Here is a 14,611-nt window from a genome sequence, read left to right as displayed (position 1 = left end):
TATGTGATTAATCATGATAAACAGAAAAGCCTGGTGAGGTTCAGATGAATAGTGACAGGCAGAGGAACCCTAGTTAACCTAATCAGTGAAAACTGGAAGACACAGACTTGACTGCTCCTAAGACTACCAAAGGAGAATGATTAGACTGTTGTCCCTGGTGTGAAAACCAAAGAAACTCACTCAGAACTCCTTTCAGGGTGAACTACTGCCTACAGGGGACTCCCTGTGGGTTGCAGGGGGAAGGGCACTTTGGAATTGTTTAAAGATTATTATGGGACTGTGAGAATGTGTGAAACTTCCTATGGAATGTTTGAAAGGACCGAAGGTTAGGAAAGAGAAGGATCCATGTGGCAGGGAGGAAGAAGCCTGGTTTGATTTCTTTCTTGGCCAGTCTGCGCTGGCTGCTTTTCATCACCTTACCATCCCCCATTTTTTTTAGTTCTCTTATTTTCTGAGTTTTGAAATGTACCTCACTGTTCTTTATTTCTCTTATTTTTTTCCCATTTTTAAAAGATAGGCCTCTACTATGCCCACTGAAGTTCTCTGGGGCGTCCATGACTTCTAAAAGGTAATCATAAATGATTCAGAGAGGTCTTTTGCTAGTTCATAAGGTGCCTGTAGAATTTGATCTGTCCTTGCCACTTTGAAAATACTTAACTTCTTCAGTATCTTTGAGAAGTTTTTCGCCTAATCAGGTCTCCAGTCCTATTCCTTCATTAAAATTAATTTCATTAAGTATCTGATCACTGTTTATGAAGTCTGCAACAAAAAAGGTATCAAATCTGTGCCATTTGCCCTCCTCCCTCATTAAATAATGGATTTTTCATTTTGAATTCTTTTTATTTCCAATGCATTTACAGAATATTTTTCTGGGTTTTGTCCCTTGCTAATGCTAACCTTTTTAATCTTAACCTCTAACTTTATCCTAGTCTGTTATTGTGTTATTCCTATGTAGTCACTCTTAGGTATTTGTCCTTTTATTCCACTCATTTGCACAACTTCATTCTGACTTTCAAATTTTTAAAGAACTCTTGAACCAGACACTTTGAGTTCTAGTATTGTTTCTGCCTTTCTTCATGAGACAGTTTGCCATTTCTCCTTCATTATAGTACCTTTTATTAATTGCCAGTCCCCTTAAAGAGCCTTTCTTTCTCAGACTCTTGGCAAGAGAGAATAGAAAATTATTACATAAGTTTCTTGATCTGCCCCTTTTTTTTAAATTAAATATATTGTGCTTACAATGCTGCACATACTTTTCCTTTCCTCAGAATCACAAATTCTACCATATTAAGAAAGGCATTACCTAAATTGCATTCCACACAAATACTCCCCAACAGTTTTCACCTGCAATGATTGTATCTGGCCATTTCTGCCACCTCATTTACAAGTTGTGTCCTATCATACCCTTTTCCAAAGCTACCTGAGTAGCAAGTTTTTCATTGCCACTAGTCCTATCTGTCAGCTAACCAAACAATTATTTTCCAAGGTCTTCCACGATGATGGATTTGAATGTTATTTTTCAAGTTAGGTCCTACTTCAGTGTTTTTGTTGAAAGTGAACCCTTTTCAATTCAGTTAATTTTCTATACCTTTAGAATTTAGTCTATGGGTCAACAGGAAGACATGAGGAATATGTTTTAATGTTTACGTCAGACCTTGGAATATTTTTGTAGAGAAATCTGAAGAAAAAAAAAAGTTGCTGAACATTTGAAAAGTCAAATGTTTTTAAGAGGGAAGCATTTGTTCTGTTTTACATTCAGTCAAAAATATATACCTTAGTTCATTTCCCAAATAATGGCTCATCTCACAAATAATGAATGTGTAAAAAAGAGGTTTAGAAGCTGTATTGAGAATAGTCTCATGTGCAGTGTGTTTCAGCATTTAATAACTGCTGTGTTGTCAGACAAAACACACTTCATATGCTATTGACAGCTCAGAAGTTCAAGAACAAGTGAGAACTGTTATGAACTTTATTTTTTGTAACTGATCTTATACAAAGATAGCAAATTGCGTTTAGCCAAGGTTGCAAAGCAATTCAAAGTCACTCAAAGTTGCAGAAGTATTTCTATGGCCTGATTTTGTTGGTTGTTTTGTTTTGTTGGTTGGTTGTTTTGTTTGTTTTCCCAAAGCAATCACTTGCGCTGTGCACCCATAAAACTTCTTTCAGGAACGATACTCAGTGAGCCCTTTTTTATGTTTTATGTGTTTTGCCTTGTTAGAACTTTGTCTCTTGAGTTCCTTGGTGTGCTGAACAAGATTATTGCATGAAAGTTAGCATTTTACATGTTTCTGGCAACAATACAAAGCCATAAATCACCCATCTCAAGCCTTTTCAAGACCCTGGGTACACAAGTTGCTAGCCTGTGTCAATGCCTTTCCAGTAAGGACAGAGGCCATCTTGGGCATAGTGATCACAAAATGATAGAGTTTTCAATTCTTGGAGAAGTAAGGGGAGGGGGTGGGTGGTGGGTAGCAGAACTGCTTGGATTTCCAGAGGGCAGACTTGGGCCTGTTTAGGAGGCTGGTTGATAGAGTCCCTTGAGAGGCAGTCCTTAAGGGCAAAGGAGTCCAGGAAGGCTGGACATTCTTCAAGAAGGAAATCTTAAAGGTGTAGGAGCAGGCTGTCCCTGTGTACCGAAAGACGAGTCAGTGGGGAAGACTGACCTGGCTGAACAGAGAGCTTTGGTTGGAACTCAGCAAAAAAAGGAGAGTTTATGACCTTTGGAAGAAGGGGCAGGCAACTCAGGAGGACCACAAAGATTTCTTGAGGTTATGCAGGGAGAAAATTAGAAGGGCCAAAGCCCAGCTAGAACTTAATCTGGCTACTGCTGTAAAAAACAATAAAAAAAGTTTCTATAAATAGGTTGGCAACAAAAGGAGGGCTAAGGAGAATCTCCATCTTTTATTGAATGCAGGGGGGAAACATAGTCACAAAGGATGAGGAAAAGGCCTTCTTTGCCTCAGAATTTAATAAGATGACCAGTTGTTCTCTGGGTACCCAACCCCTGAGCTGAAAGACAGGGAGCAGAATGAAGCCCCCATAATCCAACGGGAAATGGTTAGCAACCTGCTACACCACTTTCACACGCACAAGTCTATGGGGCTGGATGGGATCCACCCAAGGGTGCTGAGGGAGCTGGTGGAAGTGCTCACCAAGCCGCTTTCAGCCATTTATCAGCAGTCCTGGCTAACCAGGGAGGTCCCAGTTGACTGGGAGTTAGCCAATGTGACGCCCACCTACAGGAAGGGCTGGAAGGAGGATCCGGGGAACTGCAGGCCTGTCAGCCTGACCTGGTGCCAGGGAAGGTTATGGAGCAGATCATCCTGAGTGCCATCACACGGCACGTACAGGGCAACCAGGGGATCAGGCCCAGTCAGCAGGGGTTTGTGAAAGGCAGGTCCTGCTTGACTGACCTGATCTCCTTCTGTGACAAGGTGACCCACCTAGTGGATGAGGGAAAGGCTGTGGATGTTGTTTACCTGGACTTTAGTAAAGCCTTTGATACCATTTCCCACAGCATTCTCCTGGAGAGACTGGCTGCTCATGGCTTGGACAGGTGTACTCTCTGCTGGGTAAAAACCTGGCTGGATGGCCAGGCCCAAAGGGTTGTGGTGAATGGAGTTAAATCTAGTTGGTGGCTGGTCACAAGTGATGTTCCCCAGGGCTCAGTATTGGGGCCAGCTCTGTTTAATATCTTTATCAGCAATCTGGATGAGTGGATTGAGTGCATCCTCAGTAAGGTTGCAGATCACACCAAGTTGGGTGGGAGTGTTGATCTCGTTGAGGGTAGAAAGACTCTAGAGAGGGATCTGGACATGCTGGATCGATGGGCCAAGGCCAATTGTATGAGGTTCAACAAGGTGAAGTGCTGGGTCCTGCACTTGGGTCACAACAATCCCATGCAATGCTACAATCTTGGGAAGCAGTGACTGGAAAGCTGCCTGGCAGTAAAGGACCTGGGGGTGCTGGTTGACAGCCGGCTGAATACGAGCCAGCAGTGTGCCCAGGTGGCCAAGGCGGCCAGTGGCATCCTGGCCTCTATCAGAAATAGTGTGGCCAGCAGGAGCAGGGAGGTGATTGTTCCCCTGTACTGGGCACTGGTGAGGCCGCACCTTGAGTACTGTGTTCAGTTTTGGGCTCCTCACTACAAAAAAGACGTTGAGGTGCTGGAACAGGTCCAGAGAAGGGCAACCAAGTTGGTGAGGGGCCTGGAGCACAAGTCTTATGAGGAGCGGCTGAGAGAACTGGGGCTGTTTAGTCTGGAGAAGAGAGGCTGAGGGGAGACCTTATCGCTCTCTACAACTACCTGAAAGGAGATTGTAGCGAGGTGGGTGCTGGTCTCTTCTCCCAAGTAACAAGTGATAGGATGAGAGGAAATGGCCTCAAGTTGCAGCAGAGGAGGTTTAGATTGGCTATTAGGAAAAATTTCATTGCTGAAAGAGTTGTCAAGCCCTGGAACAGGCTGTCCAGGGAAGTGGTGGAGTCACCATCCCTGGAGGTATTTAAAGAACATGTAGATGTGGTGCTTAGGGACATGGTTTAGTGGTGGACTTGGCAGCGTTAGGTTTACGGTTGGACTCAATGATGGTAAAGGTCTTTTCCAACTTAAACTATTCTATGATTCTATAATATTTACTGGAACTTACTGACATCATTATTCAGACTACTAAGTTTAAATTAACACTGCTTTGCCCTTGCTAGAGCTGATGGCTTCATTATATGGGTTAGATATGGATATTTTTCATATCCATTACACAGAGAATCTGGTTAGTTGCAATACAGTAGCTGGATTGTCTTTGCAACTAACTTCAGAGCTTCATGAAGTAGTAAGTTGATCAATCTCAGTCAAATTCTTCCTTTGCAAGGGTGTGCCATGAGTTGTTAAAATATAAAGAACTTGTAAAGAGACTTTCCACATAGGTGAGGCTGCATTGGAAAAATTCAGATGAATGCTTGCCTGTTAAATCTGAGCAGAATCAGAGGGATAATTAAAACTTCAACATATTGTGGGGAAGGAATATGCAGTCACCGGGCTGAGAAACTAAGTATCTTAATTAATGTGGCTAACAATAAGTCATTATAGTAGTGCATTATTTTGAAATCTGTGTATGACCAAATCATACCAATATAATGTAGTCCTACCTTAAGATCATGATATAATTTTCAGGGCTGAAAAAATTATTCTCAAAATACTTGATCAAGAGCAGAGAGAGAGACATAATTATTTTTGCTGTTTTTCAAAGTTTTCATCTACAGAAATAGATGCCTTCTGAGTACGAGTGAATGAATGCTGTTGCCCTTTCTTCTTTCTTCTAATTAAATGCTTCCCACTTCACTTCTGCTCTGCCAGCTCAGATGGAAGTTTGGAAATCAACAGAGAAGCAAACAGCAAGAAAGTAAAGCAAAATGGAAAGACGGGGGAGGAGATAAACAGTGATAGAAAATGTAGGAAACAAAGGTAGAAAACAAAGATGTATCCCAATTTATTACAGGATGACATGAGACCTATCAATAAATACCACTAAAGTTAATGGTGTTTTCTAGAGTGTCAGTATGGACAAAGTGGAAAGGTATCTTCTCTTGCCCTTTCTTAGTACACTATTTCAGCAAGATCTGTATCTGTTCAAAGCACTTTTACTAGTTCATAGCCAAAGTTTATTAAAGCATGGTACTAACCAGAAATTAGGTATGTCAAACACACACACATATCTGAAATTCCCTGAGCTGCGCAATGCTAAAAGCAGAGAGAATGTGTTCTGAAACTTTTCCCTGTAGCTCTGCTACTGACCAGTGTGAGGGAAAAGATACTGTTTGGACTCCCTGTGACCACCCTCATATATAATAAAACATTGCTTGTACTTTAAAAATGAAGAGAAATATCACTGACTTTTAAATGTTACAAGCAAATCTTCCCTAAAACATTTGTTATGTGTATTTAATTGTGCATGAAATACAAATACTCATATATTGTGCTTTCACTGAGGACGAATTATTGAAGAACAGAAATTATGCATAGTACAAATCCTCAGGTAGAGCTTGCAGAGGACTTAAATGCTCCATCAATTTTAATTGTAGCTTGTTGCAGGGATGGAATCTGATCAGTGGGTTGCAGGCTGGATCAAGGAGCACAAAAACTTAAGTGTTGGCTCGTCTTGAAAAGGGTAAATGCTAGATTAGACATCATCTAGAGGCCATGCAGATAGACTGTACAACTTTCAGATATAAAGTAACAATTAATTAATCCAATTCATTACAGTTTTGACCCTAATCAATGTTAATTAACTCTTGTTAATCCAAATAAACTAAACCAGAAACTTATTGACCAGCCTGTTCTGCTTTTCGTTTTTTTTTCCATTTTTATAGCTCTGAGACACTGTTTCTGATTCATTCACATTAAAACATGAAGTAACAACAAGTTTTATGGTTAGTTTGTTCCTAATACTAAAAATCAAGTTGTCTCTATACAATTTTAAGTGTGACTAGCAGTATAGCATCTAGTTAATTCACCTATGCAAAATGAGATAGTAAATTTGAGCATCTGCCTGTGTGTATTTAAGCAACATAAGTAATTTACTGAACTAAAACCTCTTCATGGTTCTCCATCAGTGTGTCTGTTTATTAATCAAGAAAATTTAATTTAGTTACTATGTTGTTTTAATCCTTATGGAAGAACTTTGTACTTTATAATTCATACATACTTACTTGTAAGTGTAATATGTCAGAGCAAAGTCCACCAGAGTAAGCACACAGTGTGAAATAATGAAGATGCAATTTTGCTGCATTTGAGATAGCGTGTTGGAGCTGATTTATTCACCTGGACTTAAGTAGCAGGCAAAGTACAACTGTAGAGAATGAGCTTATTCATTTGTGTGTGTTTTTCTTTGCCAAGCTTCACTTGAAAGAGGTAAGGTGCCTGTCTGGTTCTGTTTTCCTCAGTTGCTTTCTTAATTTATAATACTAAGTTCTATTCTGGAATTAAGTGGATTTGTAAATCATTTCAATGTGTAAATATGAGGGAAGAAAAAAGACTGACTCACTAGAAAATGCTAAAAGAAAAACAAAACAGCTAAAAAAATAACTCCAGAACCAAATACAGATTTCTTGAAGTTTAGTGATGCTTGTGGGTTACGTTTTGATTTAAAGTAATTTATAATATAATAATCAATAACAGCAAAAATAATAGAAGCTTTCAGGGAAAAGGATTCCCCTTTCAGGGAAAGGACAGTGGGAAATGCCCACAGAGCAGAACTTAAATGCTTTAAGGGAAACCCTATGCTGAATTTCATGGAAGGTAATTTTCCAGTTTATTACAATCCCAATATCAAATGAGAGGCTTTGCATAAAATAGCAAATTTTATATTAAAAGTAAACCAGAATTATTATTGAATATTTTTAGGTAGAGTAGAAAATTCTGTTTTGCTGCTTTTCTGTATGGTAGGTATAAAAATTAATTCTTAAACCTGAACTTTATTACAACGATTCATCTTGGCATTTTTTAAAAAATGTGCTGAATATTTTTTCTCTGTGGAAAACTGTTTGCTGAATCTGCTGCTAAGTCATTAGATTTATAAGGAATGTGTCTCTGTTGCAACATAAACCACTGTGGAGAAGAGTACTGGCCTCTGTAGGCTCTGTGCTGACGCTGGCAGGAAATAAGCTCTGACTGAATTGCTGCTTGCTAGATCTGTTTTCTGCTTTCGTCAAAGCCACTGTGGGGAGCTCAGTCCTTAAAAAAAATATTAAAGAGTTTGGCTGGAGTCTAAGTAAATGTGTACTTTGATAGTATGGAAAACCTCTGCTATCCTGATTCAGTCTAAGCTGTCATTGATACAGAAATTCCTCTTCAGTCAAGCTGGGATTTGCCGAAGCGAGGAACACAGGATTTAGTCCAGTAATAGCCAAAGCATTCTTGCTATGCTGGATGGAGAGGGTTACTAGATGTGTAACCCCAAAAGGAGGACAAAATGAGGCTCAAAACTGTTTTGATTCAATATGTTGAATTCTTGTGGGTTTTGAAGAGGCTGCAGAAAAGTTCTTTTTACTTTGTTTATTGAGCTTTTCTCCTTTTTTTGATCTGATTTAAACCCATGGCCTATTATTTAAAGCTGTAAATGGAAATTCATAAAAAGTGTAGCTCACGTGTTGAAGCGAGTTCTCCAGTGCATGGAAATATTCCCAGCACTCAGAAAGCCATGTCTTTAAGTACTGTTTGAACTACAGACAGTCAGCAGAGCCAGTGTTGCTGTTTCTGCCAGTTCGACCATTGGTGCCTCTATTTCACTGCAGTTTGGACTCGGGAAATAAGCAAAATTCAATTCTGATAAATATAAGATGTGCTTTTTCTTTTGTCATTACATTACTTTCTATGGCTTTTTGTCACACACAAGGTTACATTATGTTTCATTGCCCACATGGTACAAGGTGACAGAGGTGAGAGATGGTCTAAGTGTCGCAGCACAGTGCTCCATGTCAGAGGAATGACCGTCAGAAATAGTGTGTGAGACATCAGGAAAAGGAGAGGTCCTTGAAAGATGGGAGAAGCCAATTTTGGCAGAGGCTCACTATACTGAAGCTAGGTATTTCAATAACTTTCTCCTTCAGGACTTTCATACTAAAAGTCATAAATCTTTCCATTTTCAATTCCAGTCTGTGTTACAGTTCTGTACTGCTGCAGGAGGACTGACTCGGAAGGATGATGCTGTTGACAAGTTCAGCGGGATTTATTCTGTTCCTGCTCTCTCCTTGCACTGTGTCAGTGAGCACCAAAGAGGCAGTGGTCTTGGCTAATGCCCACCTTCTCCCCCAAAGAGGTTATGAGAGACTGGGTAACACCAATGAAAAAGGTACTCATGAAGAGAGTGAGTAATTTGGATGCATGCTGTGTTTTACTTCATTGCTTTGCTGTAACATTTTCAGCCAACGTATTTGAAAGTTAGCCCTGAAAAAATACTTTGCAATATGAACATGTCCTGCCCTGAAGTCCAGAATCTTTAAAATCCTTGTTCAGCTGCCATCTAATTCAAGAGAATTAACAGATTTTTTGTAAAAAATATTTTGTGGCATTTGAAGACTTACTCTTAGGACAATCATATCTAGATTACATCTGACACCTCAGTACTTAAATCCCATTGGTACTTATAACTGAGGCATCTGTCTGCCTATCTAGCTTGTACGGTCCAGCTTGGTACATCTTCTAATACATTTACTAGAGTAGATCCCACATAAAATGTACACAAAAAGAGTAGTGGGTTTGATTAATTTTCTTCCTTTGACTGATGGCACTTGAGGGTTTATAAAATTCACTTTCCAAGTGAATCCTCTAACAATCAGCCTAAATGATTTTCTCATTATCCATCTATAGAAGTTGTTCTATTTTGCATGAATAATATTCACTGAGAAAGGCAAATACAAGTGTCACTGTATATATCGCTGGCTTGGACATCACTATATGAATCACTTAAATAATCATTCTATAAAATCATGGGGTCAGGTTTGGAGTCAGGCTATGTCTACCACGCAAATGTTCTAACAACTGGGGTACAAAGTCATGTACACAGTTCTGCTCTTTCAGGGTATTTAATAATGTTATGCAGATAGTATTGAGATTTAAAGTATTCTATTCATGACTGCAGATTCTATTAGGCAATGAAATGCATGAAAATAAGACCTTGGAAAGCCTATATACTCCTGAAAATCTGTACCGAGTGGCTTACCAGTACCAATAAACTTCTGAATATCAAATATGAAAGACTATATTTAACACAATACTGTTACTATGAGTAATACTATTTAACAGGTTTAGTCCATCTGGACTTCTACAAAGCCTATGATACAATACTTCATACAATATTAAATCAGAGAAGGTAGAGTTACATTATAATTTCAGTAGAGATTGAAAAGAAAATGACTTGGGTAGAAAAGTAAACCATAAACTCAAGGAGAAACTGAAAGTACTTGCTTATAAGTGATCTTTTCAGAAATCTTATTAAGTATACTGACGCAAAAATAAGAATATTCTGATAATATTTAATGATAACATGAAGTAGAGAAATGCCAATACAAAAAATCAGAATATTGCACAGAAAAAAAATAATAACCAGATGTTCTTAGGTAACACCATTGAGATGAAAAATAAAGTACAAAATTCTAGGTTTTACTGCAAGATGAGGACCTTCCCAGTTACAAAGATCCAAAGACCAGACTCTAGATTAAAGGAAACTAAGCAATACAAATGCAATCCTGGAATATATTAACAGAGATGGTTTTAATAAGACTTGGGAAGAATTGGTGGCACTATATAAGGCCATCTGCAATACTGTGTGCAAATTTTACCCACATTCTAGGAGATTAATTTGCAGTGAAGTAGTGCAGAAAAGCTACTAAGACAATAAAGAAACAGAAGATTTATCTTATACTAAATAATAAAAGAACTTATTTATCCTAACAGAATTTACCCTAGCAAAACAAAGGCTGATTGAAAATATAGTTGTCCTCATGGTACATCGGTGCTTATTACTCAGGAATAAGCACTATTTAACTGAAGTACAACATGACATGAGAAAGAAAAAAGATGGACAGTGGACATTAATAAAATCAGATTGGGAACCAGATGCGTATTTCTAACAGAGTAGCAACAGTTATTGAAGTCTACAGTGCTTTCCAGTTGGAAGAGAAGAAATTTAATAATTCTGTGAAGAAGACTGCATGATATAATTCCCCACAGGACCAGTAGTAGTAGATAAAATAGTAAGTCATGGTCCCTTTCTCTTTCCAGAAAGCTGGGGGCTTCCCCCCTCCCCCCCCCAGTAACCAAACTGTTCAGTGTACTTTTGATCTGTTGGTCACAAGACCATACAATGAGATTGACTCTTTTCAGAGTCTGTTCTCTTCAGGTAAAGAAAAACAATGTGTTCAGCAGAAGGATCAGCAGGGGCTCTCTGGTCAGTGATTTGGGCAGAGAAGAGTTTTTTTCTGAGCTTTTATTCTAAATTTTTGTATTTAGAAATATTTTTCCTTAATCATATTTTGGCAAATTTTTGTGGGGGAAAAAAAAATTAGGACATCTTGCCATACTTGTCCTGAATTATCCCAGTTTCCCAGAAGAAAAAAATTAAGCTCTAAATACAGTATCTAAATTCCTATCAGTCATTGTCAGGACAGAACACAGGATTTCATAGGTCTGAAGAACTGTCATTTTACATCACAGGTGGTCTGTAGGAATTTTTCTCATAGAGATATTAAAATTGTCAAGTTTTTATTAAATATAAATTACAAATATTCCATAGTATAATGACATAATTATATGCCTTTCAACTCTATGGAGAAGTGAGTGATTTCAATTCATAAACATGTTTCTGAGTAACAGAACAGACATTGAATATCATCCTTCTGTACAAAAGTAATTATATATGAATCCATACATCCATAAATGTATATTTAAATAAATTATATTCTGGTTCTTAGCAGTCTCCCAGTCAATTGTAAAAAGCAGAGCATTGTGCCTTAGTCTCAGAGATGCTTGATACTATACTATAGCAAGAAGTTACCTTATAAGCAAGTTACATTTAAAAAACACAGTGTATATATATTTCAACCCAATAGAGAGGGTCATCCCAACCCTTATATGCCATTTTTATTGCCCTCTGAGCCTACTGGATAAGCATTAAAGTGGAAGAGCACTTTCACCTATTTTCCTGATATTGATGTTCAGCTCTGTAGTTCTACCTGCAAATCAGTTGTAAGATTTAGCCTGGAGTTTGAATGACAAGAACTGTTCCTAAGAAAATCCTCAGATGTTTTTAAGTTTTGTATTAGCAAGAAATGTGTTTTAATATCTCCCTTTTACCAATGAACACATGGCATACTTATTGGAATTTAATGCAAGGATGTTACAGATGCCTGAAGTATAAATTGGTTAAAGAGAAATTAGATTTATTAGTTGAGGATAAGGCTAGCTCTAGTAATTAAATGCAGTGGTCCAATACATGGCACAGGGAATTGCAAACTTGCTGACTACTCAAACTGGAAGAACACAGGTGGAAAAGGAATGGTCTGAACATAACTTTTGGCTTTTCAACCATATTTCTGTCATAAATGCAAAATCACACTTCGGTTGTATGGCAGGTTAACAAACCCTTTTTTGAATTTCTGAACATTTCCTGCTTGTTCTGCCCTGAAATCTTCCCCTGTTAGCTAAGTAGGTGCCCACTAGCTGGGATGAAGTCAGAGTCAGCTTCCAGTCAGAGGGTAATCATTCACTCACTCTAAAGGACAGAGTTCAATATCTAAAATTTACTATTTGAATAGAAATTTACTTTAAAACTTTTTTTTTCCTACTCAGACTATCCAAGGGATTGTTTTGAGATTTTTCAGCGCTCCAAAGGAAATTCCAGAGATGGTCTTTACATCATCCAACCAAAGGAGGACCCAATTGTTGTCTCTTGTAACATGCAGGATGGTGGCTGGACAGTAATCCAGCACATTACAGCAAATAGTACTGTCGACTTTGATAGGACCTGGCAGGATTACAAATACGGATTTGGCTCCGTTCTTGACAACCACTGGTTAGGAAATGAGTATATGCATCAGTTAACTAGCAGCTCTGTGCAATATATACTTGGAGTTAAACTTGTAAACCTAAACGCTGAAATCAAATGGGGACAGTATGAACCATTCCTTATTGAAGACGAAGCGTCTCAATACCGAATCAGGGTTGGTCTATACAAAGGCAATGCCACTGATGCTCTGACCCTGGACACAGAAGCTTATCTCCATGACAACCAGAAGTTCACCACCAAGGACAGAGACAATGATAATTACTTTCAGAATTGTGCTAAATTGGAACACAATGGCGTTCCTGGGGGAGGCTGGTGGTACGATGCATGTGCTGGAGCAAATCTAAACCGTAGGAACGTGATATACTGGCAAAAGGACTGCAACAAGCAACGCATGTGCAAGTTTGCATGGATGATGATCAAACCCATTGACCACAGCCTGTCATATCCAACCAAGCCCTGTCTATGTCAGAAAGTTGAACTGTAGATAAGCCATGTGTACTTTGACAGGAGCATGGATTCTTTGTCCAGTGACTGAAGTGAACTCACACTCTCATTGACTGAATAATCACACTAAGTAACCATGATTGAAAATTTAATTTGGGCCTCTGCAAGGTCTTTATGATAGCATATCATCCAGGACTGGACCAGGACATAGACATCTACTAGCAACACAAGTGAGAAGTCACTGTCAGAAACTGAGACCTCTACCAGAAGATTTAAATAATTAATTTTACAGTATTTTAGCCATAAGAGAAGTCAGGTATGAAATCCAGGATATGATGTCTTGTACGAGATACACATGAATATACATGCATTTCAGAAGGTTTTGCTCCAGTGTGAATGTTCATGGTTGATCTCCTGTAATTGCACATCTTCACATATGCAGGAAGGAAATTTCTGGTGAAGTACCTACATTTACAAAATACATATCGGAGAGTATGGTGTACCATAGGGCAGCATGAGGCCTTTCCTTTTTACCTTTAGTGAAAGGTATTTTAAAATATAAAATTGTAATTGGCCTCACCTCCCATGGCTTCTTTTCCCCTTCATTGACTCTTCTTTTTATCTCTACTTTTTAATGATCCCATACACATTGAACTATTCAGCATGGGCTTTTCTTTTCTTTCTTCTTTTTAGAGCACTCAGAGCTAATGGGATCATCAACTTTCCCATTTAAAGCTACTAATCCAAAGCTTACAACTCCTCTGAATTTTTCCCCAAGAAACTCGGTGAACACATTTTTTAAAAGATCAAATGGATTTCACAATTGTTTACTTATTGCTCCATTTTTTTTCTGAATATTACTCCATTTATAATGTTTTGACTGTTGCTTCTCCCTGTTTCATGATGTGCTTCAGCTTTCTCTTTTTTTGATACCACTGTGAGAAAAGAAGAGGGTGTTGGCTTTATTTCACATTTGCTAGCTTCAATTGTTTTGGCACTCAACCTTGACATTATTTAAACAGTGCCTTTTTTCTGGTTATAAAATAAAGAGAGAATCTTTAAATTTAATCATAAATTCATCTGTCTTAAAATAATAAATAAAAGGATTTCAGTTTTGATAACCATGAAGACATTGTTTTCTTTTACAACTGTTTGGGTTACTTCACACATTTCTACACCATTGGAATAGCTGAACGACCACAGACAAGTTTTCATTGTTGCATTACACAAAATGTCAGGATAATTAATTAGAATATCTTTTATATTTTCTTAGATATTTCAGTTACAGAAACTCAGCCAACTGATACTGGGAAACTCCTGCTTTGTAATTTAAAAATGGAATCTCATAATCTGTAAGCACATTCTCACATACAATATCACATTAATCAACTCAGAATTTAGCAGAAGGAAAAATTCTTCCTAAAAAAGTATCAACTGACAAAATAAAAGAGTCTGATGACCTCTTTCTAGCAAAAATACTGTTTTATTATTATTTGTCTTTAAAAATCATTCGGTTTTTATATGAGAAAGTGCTTGCTTTTGTGTCTGATTTTCATATGTGTAACCTAAACAATAAATTTCCAGACTTTCATGTAACCTTCACTCATGTG

General features: G+C 38.1%; 1 protein-coding gene across 1 annotated transcript; it reads left to right on the top strand.

Annotated features, from left to right (window-relative positions):
- Positions 1-535: 535 nt before the first annotated feature.
- Positions 536-13,316, top strand: LOC126049290 (fibrinogen-like protein 1-like protein). The gene is made up of 3 exons (XM_049825410.1): positions 536-568; positions 8,647-8,843; positions 12,341-13,316. Exons 2-3 carry the CDS (start codon positions 8,693-8,695, stop codon positions 13,039-13,041), a joined length of 852 nt encoding a protein of 283 aa, XP_049681367.1. The 5' UTR covers positions 536-568; positions 8,647-8,692; the 3' UTR covers positions 13,042-13,316.
- Positions 13,317-14,611: the final 1,295 nt, after the last annotated feature.

Source organism: Accipiter gentilis, chromosome 22 (assembly GCF_929443795.1).
Source record: "Accipiter gentilis chromosome 22, bAccGen1.1, whole genome shotgun sequence".
Taxonomy (NCBI): domain Eukaryota; kingdom Metazoa; phylum Chordata; class Aves; order Accipitriformes; family Accipitridae; genus Astur; species Astur gentilis.
Note: the sequence above shows the minus strand (reverse complement) of the source record. Positions and strands in the feature narration are given on the sequence as shown.

What these genes read in the sequence shown, in the direction of transcription:
- LOC126049290 (XM_049825410.1), top strand. Translation starts at nt 8,693, where the DNA reads ATGATGCTGTTGACAAGTTCAGCGGGATTTATTCTGTTCCTGCTCTCT. An exon ending in GGGTAACACCAATGAAAAAG is followed by an intron (nt 8,844 to 12,340) that starts GTACTCATGAAG and finishes TTTCCTACTCAG; the next exon opens with ACTATCCAAGGGATTGTTTT.